General features: G+C 45.4%; 1 protein-coding gene across 4 annotated transcripts in view; it reads left to right on the top strand.

Moving 5' to 3' along the window:
• Positions 1-20,343, top strand: part of SPTBN1 (spectrin beta, non-erythrocytic 1) — a 198,414-nt gene that overhangs the window by 175,416 nt on the left and 2,655 nt on the right. For all 4 annotated transcript variants that reach the window (XM_036925942.2, XM_036925943.2, XM_036925944.2 and 1 more), the window contains 14 exons: positions 539-763; positions 1,209-1,298; positions 1,464-1,745; positions 2,414-2,544; positions 3,793-3,997; positions 4,371-4,745; positions 6,735-6,979; positions 8,178-8,316; positions 9,079-9,163; positions 10,879-11,075; positions 12,194-12,306; positions 12,992-13,055; positions 17,393-17,631; positions 18,801-18,974. In XM_036925942.2, coding sequence (XP_036781837.1) covers positions 539-763; positions 1,209-1,298; positions 1,464-1,745; positions 2,414-2,544; positions 3,793-3,997; positions 4,371-4,745; positions 6,735-6,979; positions 8,178-8,316; positions 9,079-9,163; positions 10,879-11,075; positions 12,194-12,306; positions 12,992-13,055; positions 17,393-17,631; positions 18,801-18,974 — 2,564 coding nt within the window. The remainder of the gene's footprint in view (positions 1-538; positions 764-1,208; positions 1,299-1,463; positions 1,746-2,413; positions 2,545-3,792; positions 3,998-4,370; positions 4,746-6,734; positions 6,980-8,177; positions 8,317-9,078; positions 9,164-10,878; positions 11,076-12,193; positions 12,307-12,991; positions 13,056-17,392; positions 17,632-18,800; positions 18,975-20,343) is intronic.

Below are 20,343 nucleotides of genomic sequence, written 5' to 3'. Positions count from 1 at the left end.
CCTGCGTGAGACACCTCTGCTTTCACTTTTGCCTGTTTTCCTCATGTAAATAAACAATTAGTGTGTTTTCAGCTAATTACTCAACTAATTTTTAAATTTCAGCTAATTTTTAAAAAGAATAACCAGCTTTCTGATTGAAGACATTGAGGGAAGATAATAATAGCTATCCTTGCCTAAAAGAACTGGAACCTCAAAAGTTTACTTCTTCCTGATGGTCAGACTTCTTCTTATGGCTTCTGAGCAGCAGTTGAACTCTGTCCTTTTCCCATAATTAATTCCTATTTCCCCTGTTGTTTGCCTCCTAAGTTCCTGGATAAACTTGAATGTTGCTCCCAAGTTTTAAACAGTGAGCTGACAAAGTAGAGGCTAATTGATAGTTTGATAGATGCTAGGAACCATTTCTTGGGCTCCCCACTGTATAAATTAATATTCCTCAATCTTCTATTTCAGCCAGTGCTTCAAAGGCAAGCATTTTATAAGGCTGTCTGTGTTTCCTGTATCTCGGTGTGAAGGTTGTTGCTCTACTTTATGCCCTCAGATGCTGGAGAATCAGATGGAAGTTCGGAAGAAAGAGATTGAAGAGCTCCAGAGCCAGGCCCAGGCCCTGAGTCAGGAGGGGAAAAGCACCGACGAGGTGGACAGCAAGCGCCTCACCGTGCAGACCAAGTTCACCGAGTTGCTAGAGCCCTTGAACGAAAGGAAGCATAACCTGCTGGCCTCCAAAGAAATCCATCAGTTCAACAGGGATGTGGAGGACGAGATTGTGAGTAGACCCTTGCTGCACAAGTTGCTTTTCTGTAAACCTCCATGCCTGTCCTGCCCAGATCCCATGTCTCACTTCTCTGTTGCACTCAACTTGGGCCATGTTAGTGAGCTGAGTTATCAAAGCCCATGTTCTTGGGTATTCATACAAGATATAACGCCATTTTTCTGTCTTGTTTTCTAGAAGATACCTGGAGTTTGATTGCTCCTAGAATAGTAGTTACAAAAATAAAGAATGAGGACTCAGGACAAGTGCAGAATTAAGGATGAAGTACAGCCTAGACTACTAGCCCCCACCCTGTATGGGAGATAGGCTTGCTCCCCAGGCAGCCCTTCCTCACAGCACTGAGCACACCCTCTCAGGCTGGCCTCCTGGCTGCACATGTTTGCGTCAGATATTTGTTCTCTCCGAGTGGTCCTGACCACCTGTTCACAATTCTTTGCAGTTGTGGGTTGGAGAGAGGATGCCTTTGGCAACTTCCACGGATCATGGCCACAACCTCCAGACTGTGCAGCTGTTAATAAAGAAAAATCAGGTAAGTGTTTCTGCTTGGGCTAGCTCAGTCTGATACACAGCTGCTCCATATTACAAGGCAGGGAATGGGAGAGACTTGTGAAGGCTTGTGGTTTCCCCTTGGCCCTCATGAAACAGCCTGGTGTTGGAGGTGAGTAAGACTTTTGTGTGTTCCCCACACTCACAGACCCTCCAGAAAGAAATCCAGGGGCACCAGCCTCGTATCGATGACATCTTTGAGAGGAGCCAAAACATCGTCACTGACAGCAGCAGCCTCAGTGCCGAGGCTATCCGGCAGAGGCTCGCTGACCTGAAGCAGCTGTGGGGCCTCCTCATCGAGGAGACAGAGAGGCGCCACAGGCGGCTGGAGGAGGCGCACAGGGCCCAGCAGTACTACTTCGATGCGGCTGAGGCCGAGGCGTGGATGAGCGAGCAGGAGCTGTACATGATGTCTGAGGAGAAGGCCAAGGTGAGAGAGGGTTCTGGCCCTCCCCGGAAGGAAGCAGAGTCTCATTACTGCCCCCAGGGAGGCTCAGACTCAGACCCCAACCTTGTTTCTGCTGGTGGCTGTGGCTTTGAAACATTTCACTGTTGCGTTTAAGTGTCACGGGGGCATGAGAGCGCCCGAAGGTGACCAGAATCTGGCTATTTCCCCACGACATGCAATTGTCTTATGTGAATCCTGGTATGCCATTAAGCCTGGGTTCATCCATCCTGCCTTTTTTTTTTCTTTTTTAATAGATATGTATCAGAATCTTTCTTGTTCTCTCTAGCTAATAACCTTTACAAGATGTTTTGAGACAATTTGAAAGTATTTCAAGGTTCTAGAATGCTGTTATTTACCCACCAGTTAGACCGAGGGCTTGAGCCAGCCAGGGGATTGGTTTCCTGGCTTTGCCTCATTCCTCAGGCAGGTCTGGTCGTGCTGTGTTAGCCCTGTGCTCGTCTTCCAGAGGTCCCAGTCCAGTCCGAACTGATTCTCTGGAAATGCTTCACAACACTGCCCATATCGCACGTTTGTGGGTTTTCTCTTCCTGATGATTCTTGCCCCTGCCCCACCGTGCAGCCAGCTGGTCCCCTCCAAGGAGACCTTGGCTCAGAGGGGGTGCCGCAGCTGTGACAGTCCCCTCTTTCCAGGATGAGCAGAGCGCCGTCTCCATGCTGAAGAAGCACCAGATTCTGGAACAAGCTGTGGAGGACTATGCGGAGACAGTGCACCAGCTCTCTCAGACCAGCCGGGCCCTGGTGGCTGATGGCCATCCTGAAAGGTGGGTGCCGTTTTGTACAAATGAGGCCAGCCTGTCATTTGCTCCCATCAAGGGCCTCTTATTCTGACCCATGCAAAAGATGATCATGGCATCTGTCTTGAGTAAATGGTAATGTAGGTCTTCGGGAAGCACTCTTTTAAAAAGACCCAGTAGTCCTGTGCGGGCTAGGAAAAGTAAAAACTGTTGTATTAGGAAATGGCTCTTGTGGGTTAACTATCTCCTATTAGCGAAGGCCACATTGAAAGGTTACTGGTGTCAGGAATCGAAAGTGTAGATGGACTTGCACAGATACTGGTTATCAAAGCCACTTACCTTTGGGTCGAAAAGTTAACCAGTTTAGGGAAGTAGTTACTAGATTTAAGAGGAATGATAGACAATACATAGGCCTATCAAAAAAAGGGCTCCCAAGAACAAAATGATACAGCTTCTAACTCTTTATACATCAAGTCCTTTAAATGCCTCAGGAATTAGAGGAAAAAAATGTAGGTATGGTACTCCCTGACTGTATGCCAGGCTCACACATTAACTTCATGGTGGTCATTTGAAGCCTTCTGTGTACCTGCCAGTTGTGACTCAGAAAGTCAGCAGATTGTGTCTGTGCACTGACCAGGGCAAGCCGGAGGTGAGGTTGGTGGCTGTGTGTGGAGGTGGGCCTTTGGGTGTTCATCATCAGGGTTCCCAGGCAAGGGGCCTTCCTAGTCTCTAGGGAGGGGCATCAACCAGTCCTTGCCTTCCTACAAGAGAGGCCTCCTGTGGAGAAGTTGGAGGGAGGGGCTGCAGCTTTCCCCAACCCACGGAGCAGGAGCAGTGAGGGCTGTGCTCCTGGCAGGGAGCACGTGGCCTGGAGGAGGTCATGGTGTGCACCAGACAGGGATGTCATGTGTCTCTTTGGCAGCCTGGTATCTGAGAAAGGGAGAACACTCCTGGGTTTTGCATTGACATTTAACATCAGAGGAAATCCTGACCTACAGAGCCAGCCGTACAGAGGTAGGGCTCCCCTCCCTCCACCACCAGAGTCAGGGTGGCCCTCTGCCTCAGTTACTATTCAGTTTACATGTTGGCTCTTCATTACTTGAAGTTGAGGTCAAATTTTAGGGTTTTACTTTGAAGGCTAAAGAGGTTAACCAGAAGTTTCCTTCAAGAAATTTTTACATACATATGCTCTTGACATTTTACCTCATTTGTTTTCTCCCTGAAGAAATTATGACACTTAAGGTCCTCTGTTTGCCCCCGCCCCCTCTTTTTCAGTGAGCGCATCAGCATGCGGCAGTCCAAAGTGGATAAGCTGTACGCTGGTCTGAAGGACCTTGCTGAAGAGAGGAGAGGCAAGCTGGACGAGAGGCACAGGCTGTTCCAGCTCAATCGAGAGGTGGATGACCTGGAGCAGTGGATCGCCGAGAGGGAGGTGGTCGCAGGGTCGCATGAGTTGGGGCAGGACTACGAGCATGTCACGGCAAGTACTCTGGGCAGAGCATAGATGGCTGCAATGAGCGAGGTGTGCGGAGGGCCATTTGCATTCCTTGTCTGTGAACAGACCAGACACCCTGGAATCAAATCAAAGGTCATGCGGTTTAGTTTCAGCTTCGCGTTTTTATCACCAGGCGACTTTGACTACGTTGTTTAACCCCTCTCTGCCCTCTCCTCCAGTAGTAAAAGGAGATGGAGCCAACATCTTACTTTGCTACACCAAGTAAGAAGGAAGCCTGATTGATAAGAGGTTTAAAGCTACTCTCTGTCGCTAGGTCACACATATCACTCATTCATGTGGTCAAAAAATAATGTTCACACTAGTCTCACTAATTTCTTTATGCACATCCCTGTTTCAGATGTTACAAGAACGATTCCGGGAATTTGCCCGAGACACAGGGAACATTGGACAGGAGCGTGTGGACACGGTCAATCACATGGCAGATGAACTCATCAACTCTGGACATTCGGATGCCGCCACCATCGCTGAGTGGAAGGACGGGCTCAATGAAGCCTGGGCTGACCTCCTGGAGCTCATTGACACGAGAACACAGATTCTTGCTGCCTCCTATGAACTGCATAAGTTTTACCATGACGCCAAGGAGATCTTTGGGCGCATACAGGACAAACACAAGAAGCTCCCCGAGGAGCTTGGGAGAGATCAGAACACCGTTGAGACCTTACAGAGAATGCACACCACATTTGAGCACGACATCCAGGCCCTGGGCACTCAGGTGGGTGGGGGACCTACCCAGGGATTGTGGGGGATGTTTTCTTTCCATACAGCACCTTAAGGCATCTCTGAGGATCTCCATTCCTTGGCTCCTCAAAACATTGCTCAGAGAATTGTCCAAATCAAATGCACACGTATGCATGCGCACAGGCACCTTGCCGCGGGTCTGCATCTGGGAGACCTCAGAACTCACCATCTAAGTTTGCCGTGTTTGCAGACATGGTTAGATGAACATCCCCATGATTCAAGTAAATAAACCAGATGCACACACAAGCATTTGCAAGTTACCTTTCAACAAGAATTTCCATTATGTTAGCGTATCTATCCAGAATAATTTCCAAAACAATACCTTATTACTATTTTCCATCAACCAGGGTCTTAGTTTTATATCCAGAAAGAGGAAAAACAAGATTCTTAGGTTTTTAATATGCCTGGTCTTCATGCCCCCCACTATAAAAAGGCTAACACTAAGACTATGTAAAAGATGTTTGACAAAGTGATTGCATTATAATGGTAAGAATCTGGTATAATGCCTCCCTGGTTTGCTCTCTCGTCTCTGTACAGTTTCTTGTTTAATCTTACTGTCTTTGAGATGAAAAACAATGTTTTTTCCCCTAAATTTCATGACCCTAGAGAAGAATTCAGTTTTATTTAAGATGCCAGCTCTGAATACATGAGGGGTTTTGTTTTTGTCCACTAGGAGCACACTGATAGTGTAGTGCCAGGGCCGGCAAACATCTGTAGAAGCCCAGGTAATAAATATTTGTGGCTTGGGGAGAAATACGGTCCCTGTTGAAACTATTCAGCTCTACCATTGTAGCATAAAGCAGCCATAGACATGAAAATGAAGGGGCATGGCTGTGTACCACTGCCTCTGTATTTAGAAAAACAGGCAGATCTGACTTGGGCTGACCCCGATCTAGTGCGAGAGCCTTGCCATTATTTGGTGTGCTCTGGGGGGGCCACCTTTACTGCCATTGTCTTCTCACTTCCCCTTAATTTTCCCCTTCTAGAGGCTTTCAGATCACAGCTGGGGCTCTGTTCAGATCAGGTGGCTTCAGTTTTTCCACCAAGGTGGGGGTAGAAGGTATTGAGAAAATATTTGAAATATATGGAGCAGCTGGGGGTCTGCATGAAGCAGAATTTAAAAGGGCCGACCGTGCATTCATTGTAAGGGCTTCCAATCGCAGTATCAAAAGGTACATGCACCTGTAATTTTGATGGGTGCTGTGTGTGCCTTATCCTTTCAGCTGTAACTTACTGTCCTTTCAACAACAAATTGGCTCACTGGCAGGTAAATCATCAAACTTGAGTTTTTGCCAACTAATATAATAAATTACAGTATATCCTTGTAGCATCTTTTCATAAGACCCATGTACATTTCCTGTTCTGCAAAGTTTTTGTTGAAATATGGCTAGTTAGAATTTCACTTACTTTGACATCAATCAGTTTTTGTATCTCCATTAGTGCTGCATTTTTATGTTTTTCAAGTTGAAGTGTCCCACTGTGAGAGCTCTTAGAGGGGACATATATATCACATAGCAATGGAAAAGGTGTTCCAAAATGAGTTATTCACAGCAGTTTCTCATTCATGGCTAAAACATTTTCTGTAGCCTGCAGGAGCTGATTGGCTGTTCATTCTTTAATACATCAGGATATGTACCATGTGTTTTGTTGTGCCATCTTAAATAGTCACCTCCAGGGGACCTGACGAGGTCTGCTGCCTGCATTCCTGTGGCATTTCGTTTGTCTTGTCATTCATGCAGAACTTATAATGTCATTCAGTGCATTTATAGTAAACTCTGGTTTCTCTGACTTGAATCTCCCCAGTGAGATTGTGAGCCTCTCGGGGGGCGGGGGCCCCATTTTGGCTTGGTGCTCCCCTTCATGCACAAGCAGAGCCATGAGTGGCGCGTGTGGAGGCCGTGGTGGGGTGGTGGGAGAAGGCCCCCGCCATCTGACCTGGCTTGTCTCCCCTCTGGCCTGGCAGGTGAGGCAGCTGCAGGAAGATGCAGCCCGCCTCCAGGCAGCCTACGCGGGTGACAAGGCCGATGACATCCAGAAGCGGGAGAACGAAGTCCTAGAAGCCTGGAAGGCCCTGCTGGATGCCTGTGAGGGCCGCAGGGTGAGGCTTGTGGACACTGGGGACAAGTTCCGCTTCTTCAGCATGGTGCGCGACCTCATGCTGTGGATGGAGGATGTCATCCGGCAGATCGAAGCCCAGGAGAAGCCAAGGTAAAACTCTTGGCCTCCTGGGCATGAGGATATCTGGCTAACTGACCCCAGTTAATTTTTAGATCCAGAGAGAACCTGGGGCCTTGCCTGAGAGTTGTGAGGGCAGAGCTGGGGCGGTGGGAGTTTTGGGGGCCACCTCTGCTTCTGTTGTCCCGGAATGAGGAGCCCAGGATTGTTAAGCCCTGCTGAGACCTCCTCATTTCTGCACCCGCCCCCCACCCCAGCTCCTGGGTTCCATGGTCACCAGGCCTTCCTGCCCTGTCTGCGGACCTCATGCTTCATGCATCCATGTGCCTTTGGCATGTCTATCTCTACCTTCTTTTTGGAACAAGATGGTTTTTCTGAGTTCTTTTTGCATATGCATTAGGTCCTTCAGATCCAAAACGACCCTATCCCTTTTCATATACACTACTATAGGTGTTTCTTAATATCAGCTACCTGTTTTAATAGCATCTTAAGACTGTTACCTAGTGTTTGTTCTGTATCTTCTCTGGCTGTATTTCATGTGAAGTAGTGAAGGGAAGCTAATAGATGAACAAGCAGGCACACACACAGCCTCTAGTCACCCCGCTGGCTCCAGCCCCCACTGTGACGGAGAAACGAGCTGTGCCCTGAGAGAAGAAATACTGTCATTACTACATATATGAGAAGCAAATGTGTTTCCTGGATCGGGACCTGTCAGTCTGTAGGTCTTTACCCATGAGGAGCTCCCACAGCTCTTCCAGCCCTTGATTTCCAAGTTGGTTCCCACCCTGTGTGCCTCTTCACATCTGAATAAGGAGCGATGTCAGCTGCTCTTTGGAAAACACATCCTGAACCTTTGGCTCCTGACTCGTTGGGGAACAGTGCGGACACCTGCGTCTCTACTTTCTTGAAAAGAGTCTGAATTGCATTTCAAAGTAAAATTCGAACAGAAATGCAGTGGCTTCTTTGGCACCTGCCTACCAGCCATTTTGAGTTGTTCAGGTTCACACACAATGAGCATAGCTTTATCCTAAACATTAGGCTGCAAAGCTGGTCCTGATTTACAGTGTCATCAGGCATTAAGCCCTAGTGACAGCCTGAGCTCAGACAATAAATCAGACCCGAGAGGCAAATTGTGCTGTTAAGCAGTTTCCTTGAAATTAATTACATGTTTTGAAACCTAAACATTTGAAAGGCTTTTTCTCCTAAAGGAGGTATTTTTGTCTAATTTTAGGGATGTATCATCTGTTGAACTACTAATGAATAATCATCAAGGTATCAAGGCTGAAATTGATGCTCGTAATGACAGTTTCACAACCTGCATTGAACTTGGGAAATCACTGCTGGCAAGAAAGCACTATGCATCTGAGGAGGTGAGACATCACTTTGCTCTGGAGCTTTAGGGTGAGCAGGAGCAGGTAACATGTAAAACGACTTTATTTTGTGAGTATCTTTGTGTGTACATGCACATAGAAATATATATTGACATTCATATATACTTACATTTAAAAACTATGCTGCTTTCCTGTGTGTTTAGAGTAAGACAATTACGTAAGACTAGGCACAGAGCCAGTAAATAAATCTGGCACGGAAGACAATTTTTGAGAGCCCCAGGTTGAAGTTTCGTCCCCCACACTTCCTCCATCAGCACTGTCCCTGCCTTCATCCCTCTCCATGGCGTGTACCCTAGGTCAGTTGGCTCTTTAATAGTTGCCAATTCAGGTTAGGATGATGGTAATAAAGAGGTGAATGATTTAATGATGTCCCCCTTTAAGGGAATGGGTGTTTTCTCAGAGAATCAGGGCTTTGCACCTCTCGCTATGCCTTTCTTCCTGAGTGTGTATGTCATAGGCAGTCCCAGAGTTGGGAGGGAAGTGCATTGTTGACCCCCTCATGACAAAGCAGCTTTGGGTAGAGCCTACCCCCACTCTCAGCCCCTTCTGGAAGGGACATTGCCATGCTTTTCTCTCTCCTCCCAGTACAAAGATGGACTGAGCAGTCCTTAGATATTTTCCAGCCTAGTGGTGATCTCTACAGCAAATGTATTTTTCATACATGAAGTGCCCACCAAGAGGAAAACTAGGAGATGTGTTACATTCTATTAACATGTCCCTGTGGTCTTTGTTTTCTCACAGATCAAGGAAAAGTTACTACAGTTGACAGAAAAGAGAAAAGAAATGATTGACAAGTGGGAAGACCGATGGGAATGGTTAAGACTGAGTAAGGACATACTTAATCTTTATGTTCTTTTAGAGTTCATTTTCATGCTCTAATTGATTTGATGTGATATTATCACTCAATGATTTTTGGAGTGCTAAGTCCTGTTTTAATGCCCTATTTCACCACTTCATGCTAAGTATTTTTAAGTAGTTACCTGTGGCATATTCATAATTTTCCACTCCATAATTGATCTCATGTTTTAGGTGGGGTTTGAGTGTTCTTTATGAACATCACAGGAATGACAGAATTCAGTGTCTTTCTGGGAGAATACAGACAGAAGCACCCCCTACTTTCCACCCCACCTCCGCCTATTACCTTTAAGAAGAATTGTTTCTGTAGAGTCAAGAAGGTGGAAGTTGGCCAGTTAGGGCTTACATTCGGTGCTCGTAGTTGAAGATTGATAGCGTAATATAAGTTAGCAACTGTAAGGGTTCTGGAAATTATTCTAAGTGTTACATATCTTTTTTGTATTCCCCAGAGTGACCTTCGGAGTAGATTCTATTTTTAATTTCACTTTATAAAGGAATGTGTGGGTATGAATACAGAAGGCAGCTCAACTCAAACATTATTTGCTACCTTGCCTTTCTGTGTTTGGGGCTCTAGGCTTTGTCATCCATATTATAACCTCATTCTCACACACCAAGGCTGCTTACTAGAAGCGGAATCTAAGGGGCTTTTTCTAAAAGGTATGAAGGCACCTCACCCTTTTGGGCCCTGGGCCCTCTTTTAAAAAAGAAATCCCACTTTTGACCATTCTTTGGATCAGGATTTGGTCTGTAAATTTTGAGAATTGCTAGGGTTAAGTTGATTTCAGCAAAACCCATGCTAACATTCTGCTGTGAACTAGACACCAGGCTGTATGTATGCTGGGCATGCACGATAGGCGACAGAGCCCTAGTATGGCATCTTCTCCCTGTGGCTGTGCTGGGGGATGCCAGGAGGGATAAAAAGAGTTGACTGGCAACCTCTGGGGACAATGATGCTGCCTGCAGTCAGTTTCTTACCTGAATGGTCCCAAGCCTTGCTTCTCGAGATGTAATGAAAATTAATGCTGGCTATAGTATGAGGCTGAGTTTTTGCCTGCCTTCCCATAACTGCAGTGAAAGTTGTGCCTTAGCCCGAATTGTTCCCACTTTCTATAATGCTCCTCATATCCTTCTCTTATCTCAGCCCCCAAAAAGAACAACTGCCACCCCAAAAAGGGTGATTTGTGAATGCCTGCTCCATCAGCATAGTCCAGTTGCATGTAGACTGTGAATTCCTGCAGGGCTCTGAGGCTTACCTCAGTGAAGTAGGGCAGAGTAAACGGAGTATTCCTTTGAGTCCTGCGCTGTCCACTACACTAGCCACTGTCCACACATGGCTCTTGAGAACCTGAAATATGACTGGTCCAAATTGAGGTGTACTATAAGGATGAAATACATATTGGATTTCAAAGAAAAAAAAATAACATGTTAAATTTTTTATGCTGGTTGCATGTTGAAATAACCGTTTGATATGTCAGATTGTCTGAAATACACTCTTGAAATTACTGCCACCTGTTAAACCTTAAGGTAGCTACTAGAAAAGCTGCGCATGGAGCTCACATTGCATTTGAGTTGGACAGTACTCATCTCGCCTGTAAACTGGTTGTGCAGGCAGCTGCCACCAGAAGGCAGCACCACCTCCGGCTGCCAAGTCCTCTTGTCCATACTCACTCTTGGTACCTTCTGCAGTTTTGGAGGTCCATCAGTTCTCAAGGGATGCCAGTGTGGCCGAGGCCTGGCTGCTGGGACAGGAGCCATACCTATCCAGCCGAGAAATAGGCCAGAGCGTGGACGAGGTGGAGAAGCTCATCAAGCGCCATGAGGCTTTTGAAAAGTCTGCAGCAACCTGGGATGAGAGGTTCTCTGCCCTGGAGAGGCTGACAACAGTAAGTGGCTGCTGGATGGTGGGGTTTGCTTGTTAGTTCTCATGGGCAGCTTCCTCTTCCTGCTCACCTCCTAGACCGGGGAATTCCCATTATTGCTCTGTTTTTAAAAGCAGTAAGGACCTTCCTGAAATTGGTGGCTCTCTGGGTATAAGACCTGGGGAGACTGTTGAGGGCTACTAGTTCACTTCAGGGGCACCTAGATTTATGATCACTTACAATAGCCTTTTGCCTGGGAATTGATTAATGGGGTTTGCTTTTCTCTTTTGATCTGCTTTTCTTCTTGTATCTCATAGAAGCTTTGGTTTCTAGGGAGCATAGCCTTATAATTCTCTTTAGAATTTCAGAATTAAGTTTCCTGTTAAATAGCAAGTTTATCCTAGACCACTGAAAGGTCTCCCTATTCCTGATAATTTCTTCTGCCAACATAAAGGCCCTAGAATGGGGCTTCTTCACTGGTATTTTCTTTCCCAAGATTTGCACTCCTGGTAGAAAGCTGAGTCTTTATGGTATACACAAATGGTGTTCTTCCCAACTTTTGCAATTCTGGGGATTTAAATATACCTGTATACTTACTTTTGTGATAAAATGGAATAATGGGATACTTTTGGTGCATGCATATTGCTCATGAATTGGCTTGCTTTCAATGAGACTGTTCTCTGACTTTTTTAATGTGTTGTTTGGGTTTTGGTTGAACATGAATCCCTACTGCAGCACAAGATGCCTCCTTGAGAATTATTGCAGGTCTCAGTGGTGTTTGAGCTCTGACGGAAGTACAGCATTGGCCCTCAGGCTCAGGTACTTTCTAAGCTAAGCTGAGAGCTGCATAGTTCATGTAGAAATTAAAGCCGGCACCCTGGGGGACACAGAAATAGTTCGCAGGGATCTGCCAGCCCATGGAACAGACCTGTTTCATCACTCAGACCTCTGTTTCCTGTAGTTTGGGATTGTACTGCATATGACTTTAATACTGTTTTGCTTAGGATGTTAGAGCTTCTGGTTGTCCAGTGTGGTCCATGTAGAAAACTCAGACAGGAGGGCTTTCTGGGTTCATCTAGAACTCTTTCCTTAAAACAGGCAGAGTTTGGGGCTCTGCTGAACATCACCATGTTCTCCCTCAGTTGGAGTTACTGGAAGTGCGCAGACAGCAAGAGGAAGAGGAGAGGAAGAGGCGGCCACCGTCTCCCGAGCCAAGCACGAAGGTTTCTGAGGAGACCGAGTCCCAGCAGCAGTGGTGAGTCCCGGGCAGCTCGCTTTGCTGAATCTTAGCTTTAGTGGCAAGTGAGGTTTAGGGAGCATCTTTTCTAAGCCTGTGCTACATTAGACTTAACCACATGTGCCCTTCCTGTTAATTATTTCTGTAGAATGTTTAGAATCTGTATAGTCAGCGCTGGAGAGCATTTGAGAACACTGACTTGCCCACAGTGAAACTTATGTAGGAGGCAGAAGTGGTATGTAGATGGCACTCTCTCTACTGCATTTGTGCTGAGGCACCCGCAACGCTGTCACTCAGAATTCTCAGATGATTAAGTTGCCATATAATATCCATATGATTAAGAACCACCAACATGTCAGGCCAGTGACTGGGTGTTGATTTTTGAAAGTTCTTGGTAACTTCACATGAAGGGCAAATTATTTTCTGTTTCTGAAAGGCTAGTTGTTTTGCTGTGATCAGAGTAATTATTGCTGCCTTTGGTGGGGGGCAGGGGAGCATACTTTAGTCTTCACTCTATGTAGAGTGAAATACTTGGAAAAAAATTATATTATGTTGAAGAGAATTGTTTATGTTTTTCTGAGAAATATAAATAAAAACCTATTTTGAAACCCACTTTTGTTCTCCCCCTTCTCTCTTACTGTCCTCCTCCTCTAATTCCCTTCCCCTTCCCTTCTCTGTCTTCTTTTCCTTCTTTGCCTAACAGGGATTCTTCAAAAGGAGAGCAAGTTTCCCAGAATGGTTTGCCAGCTGAACAGGGATCGCCACGGGTTAGTTACCGCTCTCAAACCTACCAAAACTACAAAAACTTTAATAGCAGAAGGACAGCCAGTGACCAGCCTTGGTCTGGACTGTGAAGTTCACTACCATTTGTCAAGGAACCACTCTTTCCAGATCCTGTTGGTTTGACCTTTTGGCTTCTACATTACCCACAGTGTTAAAGTTTTTTACTTACTTTCTAGCCTTCCTTGGTTTCATATTTGTTTTGCATTTAATTCATGTTTATTTGAGTCTTTTAACTGATGGATGCCTTAGAGCAACATACTTATTTTTTGTTTATTTATTGTGAGCTTTTTACCTTATTAAGATTTTACAGCGAAAGCCTTACATGAGTAATTGAAATTAATTGAGATTACAGCAAAATGAAGAAGAAAACTAGACTCTGACAGGTATGACATATTCAGTTATACTAACAAGGTGAGGTACTGTGCTATACATAGCCCCCTTTATAGATGTTATTGACCTGCAATCGTTTAGTAGTAACTGGGAAGACTGGTGTTTGAGGAGGGAGACTTTTAGTGCAGAGTTGAAAACCTAAGTCAGTTGTGTGGCATTCCATGAAGGGTATTTGTTTACTGAAAACAAAAAAAGGAAGTTTGGTCTACTTGGGAAACTTTAATTTTAGGCACAGAATCTGAAACGTTTTAAGACCTTCAGATCATGTCTTACTTTTTATAAACCAGCTCCTCTTATTTTTTTCTGCCAAGTCCTGGGTTGAGAATTCTGGGGTTACTTATAAGAGAGAACACAGCCGGCTTCAGGAGCAAGGTGCTGGCTGCTCACTGTGCCACCTTGTTTGGCCACTGTTGGCACCTCTGGTGTGTGGGACATGGCAGGTGAAAGCAGTTCTCAGGATATTTCAGAAGCCTGTTTACCAGATTTCTGGGTCTCCATTTAGTTGATGACATCAGTGTCAAACTGTTTAAAGTTTTCAGACAAATTGAACAGAAGCCATTCTGGTTCACTCTGGCTACTTGAACACTGTAGTTCGTGGACCACCCCCAGGAGGGCAGTTGCACATCTCCTGGCTTCAGAAATAGTTTTAGCATCACTGTAGACAGAAACTGTTGTATGTCTCGTACAGATCTTCTGATGCATTTTGAAATTTTTTAATGTTTTTTTTGTGGAGTTCTCTAATAAATAGTCTTAGGATGGCATATATCAGACCACCAGTAGGGAGTGAAAATATTTTGACAGAAATCCTATTCCTTAGGAGTAAAAGCTAATGAAAGAGGTGATTTCCTGGTACTGATAAAGATAAAACCAAACCAAATCTATATTACATCAAAGCCTTGGGAGACAGTCATTTGCTCATTTGCCATATTTAGATGTTAGTAGAATCAGAAACCTGTTTTGAATGTGTTCTCCATGAGTTGAGTCTAATTTGTCTTTTCATTTCATGATGCATGTCTTTTTTTTCTTTTGTCAGGATAACATCATATAGCATCTTGTTTGTTTTTCCTTATTTTCTATGTACATATCTATCTACTTGTGACTGTAGATGGGTATATAGATAGATGCCAAGCTGCTTATGTCCTGGGGGTAGTGTGCACCATTATTGGGTCTCTGCCTTAAAACACACCAAAATTCATTTTAGCAAAAACTGCTACTTCATCTTTGGTTGTTAGGGAGCCCAGACCAGACCTGGTTTCTGGCTCCAAATTACATGTGTCATTGATCTGTATGTATATATGTGATGTTTCCATATACATGTTTAAATTTTGTATCATCAGGGCTAATATCCAATTTTATGCCTTTTGTATTCAGAAGACCAAAAAAACCCACAAAAAAAAGCACATAAGCACGCAGGAAAGGAGTGCTATGTTGTTTTTGGCATTTGTTCTCATGCCGATTTTTATGTAGATTTTTAAATTGTAGCTTGCCAGAACAAATTTTTAATAATTGAGCTGTATTGGAAGGGAAAAAGCCTTTTCATCCTTTTGAGTTACAGTGCAGAGACTCAAGTTAATGAACTTGAAAATAGTACTGCTTCGTGCACTTAGAAAACCAATCAGGTGTTTCTTGTGCTTCTAGTTGTCACATTGCATTTCTGTTCACCTCCTGATTGAGATATTATCTCAGGTGTGCCCAGCCACTAAAGCGCTCTGGACTAATTGCTCAAGAGAAGCAACCTGGGGTGGGGGGCATTCCCATGTACCCACTGTTAGGTCACAGCACTATGATTTGCTTTTGGTGTTTGTCTCTAGTGGTGTGTTGTCTGTTGGCATGCTTAAGCACAAGTCCATTAAAATTCATTTGGTTCTTTTATTTTCCTTGTTTTCTTGGCTAGTTATTCATTTGCATAAACATTAATTGTGTCTGCATACTGGTTTGGGGTTTTCTCTTTCCTGCTAACTCTAAAGAAAAAAATTTTTGCTGCAGAATTTCCCCCAGAAGAGGCTCCCTGGCCTTCACCTACCTTTAAGTCTAACCAAGTGCTATAAATCCTAGCCTTTTTCCTATAAATTTCCCTCTATCCAGGTCATTGCTGTTACAGCTGTTTTCCAGTCACACCTGCAGCACTAATTTTTTTTAACCTGGTTTCTATACACACTAACCCCATATCTCCCTGGACTCAGCCTGGCACAGCCCTTCTAGACAAACTCACACTTCCTCCTCACCAGAAGTTTCCTGAGATTTCACGCTAGAACAGATTGGTCAACTTTAAAATCCACTCACTTTCTTTTGACTCAAGGCTTGGTGTTTTGGTTATTTTCCCTCCTCATCTCTCCTTTAAAGGTGACAGGAAAAAGAGCAATATTTAAAAAGTCTGTTGCTCATAAGCACATGTCTATATGCTGTCACTTGCAAGGCTAAGAGAACCACCATGCATCCCTTCCCCCAAACCTTTCTGCCCTCAGACTGCATTCACCATATTGCTGTGTAGGTAAAGGGTTCCAATTCGAAACACCCTAAAATTACATAGCCTCCAGACTCACTGTAGACCCCGATGCTAATGATAGTTTGTATAGAGAAAATACAAACCGGGACTCCCACCCAGCCACTTAGCTAAGACCCAGTGAGAGGTCCCGCTCATGAGTTGGCACGCCTGAATGCTGAAGCAGTGGCAGCCGCCGGGCTGCTGTTGATCCTCTTGACGTTGTTGCTGCTAATTTGGTGTCATTCTGGTTCTGGGCAGCAGTGGTGGGGGGATGTATCTAATGAGCGTTGCCATTGACACCTCTGTGTTTGTCCGTGTATGAGGGGTGCAGGTTGTCTGTAACCCACTAAAGTGTTAGCCACACCCAGCTTGAGTAACTCGCTAATCCCACACCCTGGGTGTATCAGCCAGGGGCCGCTACAGTTAATGGTACACAGTTGATGGTACACAGGCTGAAAACAATAATGAATCGAGACCCTACTGCATTTCCAAAGCCGAAAAAACCATGAGGGTTACAATATAAATGAGCTTGGGAAGAACAGCTCCCGAAGACGTCTCCAGCCTGGAGGGTCAGAGCCACTGGGAGCCTGGCTGTTGCTGGGCTTTCTCATCTCAGCGCAGCAAGGCACCGCAATCAAGCAGCACGTGATGGGGAAGGCCCCGGTTCTGTCTTTGTTTGGGGGTAAATAGCCGTGTGGTGTTGAGTGACTGTGATTGGCTTTTCCAGCTCCTTTAACACAAACTACAACCCACTCACGATACAACTTCGGCAGATGTGGTTAAATTGATGTTTGTTGACTTGCCTCATTTCCTTCCAGCTCTTAAGTTCCAAAGTCTAACTGGGATGGTAGATGTGAAATGCATGATTGTCGTCCTAATTTCTGCATGTATTTATGATAATGTGTTGAGGGGTGGGGGAGGAGAGCCAGAGAGCATTTTCAGAAACCACAGGTCTTTCTTTGTCTTTGGGGGAATGCTGTGTAGTTCTGACAGAGTTGTCTATCAGTCTGTTTGTGAATGCCCTTTCGCTTAAACTTCCAGCCCTTCTGATGGCGTCCTTGGTTGTAAGGTGGCTGCTGTATAACGTCCACTCTCTCATATTTAATATGTGTGATTGTTACTGTTGTCCTTTTGTTTTAAAGTAACCATAAGAGGAAATGATCTGAGTTATATTAGAGAAAATGAATTGATCAGAAGAGCAGAGTGCAGTAAAACTCATCCTGGCATTTCGCTTTTCTCATTGCCCCGAAAATGGGCGGGCATTAATCCCTTCCCACCTTCTAATGTCCCTGGTGTCCAGCTGGCTTTGTGGGCTGTGCAATGGTTTTACTGTACTGCCTCAGTCTGTGCCAGGCATTTATACACAGCCACGTGTGCGAGTCGGAGCGTATGTGGTCGCCCTCGTGGCTCAGGAGGCTAGCTGAGTGGCCTCTCTGCTCTCCCTAGATGGCAGATATGGCAGACACAAGTGAAATGGTCAACGGCGCTGCCGAACAGAGAACAAGCTCGAAAGAGTCCAGCCCCATCCCCTCCCCGACCTCTGATCGCAAAGCCAAGACCACCCTCCCGGCCCAGAGTGCCGCCACCTTACCGGCCAGAACCCAGGAGACGCCTGCAGCCCAGATGGAAGGCTTCCTGAATCGGAAGCACGAGTGGGAGGCCCACAATAAGAAAGCCTCGAGCAGGTGAAGCAGCAGGGGCTGAGGCAGCAAAGACGGGGAGGGCCGTTTCTGAGTTGAAAGGGGGGGATGAACGCTCATGTAGTTGATTAGCTCATAGCCTCTTGGGTATCACATTTTTCTTGGGACTGACATTGGAAAGCAGTGTATGTGGAGTGCTTCTCACTCACTGAGAGGAGAGTTCAGCATGGATGGGAATAGCAAGAGGAGACTTAGTAGTTCATCCCGAGAGGGAGAGCTGCCAGGCTGAGGCTGAGGAATCTCCCCTAAAGTGAAATGATTTCACTGTAGTATTCCTTCTTGGGGAATTTTTTTTTTAATACATTGATTTCCTAGCCTTATTTCCATATGTCTTTATATTCATTATCTCCCAAAAGCCCTACTTTTATTAGCTCTGTTTTCCAGATTAGAAACCACACCTCTGAGATTCTTAAAAAAAGCTCGCTCTCTGTAGAAGCCTAGTAAGTAGCATAGGTGGAGTGAAATTCATATTGGACTCCAAAGCCTGTGTGTTTAATCAGTAAACCAAAACTGCCTGGGACCACCATGTACAGTTGTACAGATTGTACATTGGACAAGGAAATCTCATCTAAGAGCTGCCATCCATATGGAGGGCAACAAAGATTTTATATGTTAATACAGGCAGGTGGCAGTAAAATGCCTTATGCTAATAAAATAAGCATTTTTTATGATAGTTTGTCATGGGGGAAAGGCCATCTTTTCCTATTTCATTCAAAGATCCCATAAATGCTTTTGGCCCTGAATCTGCCTCCCTGTCAGGTTGCCAAGCCACATCAAGAATGAAGCTGATGGGGAAGAGCTGCTTAGGGACAGGCATACTTCAGTTAAGGAAGGTAGTACAGAAGAGGACACCAAACACCAAAAAAATCCTTCCCATCAGAGCCAGAGTACTTGTATCTAACAGAAGGGGGCACCATGTTTTCCCCAAATTCAGAGAGAAGTAGCCCTCAGAAACCTGCCAATATAGCAACTGAACCCAGCCCCAGGACTCCACAGAGAAATTTGTTACATTGTTTAGTTTTAGCAGAGTTTAGGAAGGGCTTTTAACAAGGGGTCACACCACGTGTTGAGGACATTTTCTTACTCATCACATTCTTAGCTGGGGAAGGCAGTGTGTGGTGCAGAGCCCTGACGTTCCTTTCCTTACTGCCCAGGTCCTGGCACAATGTTTACTGTGTCATAAATAACCAAGAAATGGGTTTCTACAAAGATGCAAAAACTGCTGCTTCTGGAATTCCCTACCACAGTGAGGTCCCTGTGAGTTTGAAAGAAGCCATTTGTGAGGTGGCCCTTGATTACAAGAAGAAGAAACACGTGTTCAAGCTAAGGTGAGAGCTGCAAGCTTCCTGCTTCCTGTCCGCTGGAGAGTGGGTGTGTGTGTGGTTGGTTTTCCTAGATAGGTGCTGTGCTCAGTGGGTTTCCCCTCTGCCATTTAGAAAACTACCGGCGAAGTGACTGGTTTGGCATGTGTGGTCGGACCTCCAGGGACTGTGGCCAATCACCAGAATTCCCTGTGGTGTGGTTAATGGCACAAGCTGAACATTGGAGCAAAGGAGTTTTTGTTTTTATAAGCTGGAACTTAACTGTTTCCTAACACAGTGTGAACTATTCACATTTCACAGTTTAAGGGAGCTTAGAGAAATAGTTTCCCCATCTTCGCAATTTATCCAGGAGATGGTGTTGGTTGCTCATGAGTTACCTGGAGACGGGTCCCGTGAGTCGTCCTGGAGCCAGACAGAGAGAAACAGGAAGTGCGTGTGTGGGCCTTGGGCCGTCTGCTCCCCTTCCTTGCCCAGCAGATGTTCAGCTGCCTCTGGAACCATCCAGTTCCAGGTGTCTCTACTCTCTAGAACATAAGCACCTCCCCACAGACTGGATCCAGGCTCAGAGGCTTATTCTTGGAAATGGGCAGAAAAAACATTTTATCTTGAGAAGCGAAATAAGTAAACATGTTAGTGATTAGGATGTTACTTAGCTTAATACTAAAATGATCAGTTACTTTGGGATCTGAAAAGCTTTGGTGTTTAGTTATGTGTTTATCTTATGCTGGTTGGACCAGGCCAAGGACTGGAGAGGAGAGAGTTGGGAATGGTGTGGTTTATTGAGCTCTGTCGACGAGCACAGGAGGCAGGCTCTTCAGGATCTGGAACACTTCACAGTCTCTAAGAGCCTGGCTGCCTCCCTCTCCGTGCTGGCAGCTCCCCTCTTCCTCCTGGTAGCAGTGAGGTGAACGCATAAGCCGTCCGAGCCAGTGTGTCTTCTCTGTGTCACAGTGATGGCCTTGCAAGGACAGTTTCTTCCTGAGGCAAACGTAAGAATAGAAATCTAGAACTCTTCTGTAAGTCTGTTCAGAAACTCTAGTATTTGTAAATGTGTGGGGTACATAAGTAGCAGAGTTTCCAAAGGGCCCATTCTTTTAAAAGAGCTTTCTCTCCTTCAGTTTAGAGCAGCGATCAGGCCTCCATGTGTTCTTTGCTGCAGCAGAGCCAGCTGTTAATATGTTTGGGCCTTTTTGGATCCTTCTAGTGATCGGAACACCAGGTTGCCTGTGTATATTATATTGGTTAAATTATGTGGCCTCCTGAAGTCCAGGGGGCCATGGCTGGGTTGGTGTGTATGTAGGACTCTGACGGACATTCCTGGTGTGGTTCCCATGGCCTTCTTGGATCCCACATTATGATAAGGGAGTTGAGGGGT

The sequence above is a fragment of the Manis pentadactyla genome, chromosome 2, assembly GCF_030020395.1.
Source record: "Manis pentadactyla isolate mManPen7 chromosome 2, mManPen7.hap1, whole genome shotgun sequence".
NCBI classification, from domain to species: domain Eukaryota; kingdom Metazoa; phylum Chordata; class Mammalia; order Pholidota; family Manidae; genus Manis; species Manis pentadactyla.
The sequence above is the reverse complement of the archived record's forward strand: the minus strand, read 5'-3'. Positions and strand labels throughout refer to the sequence as shown.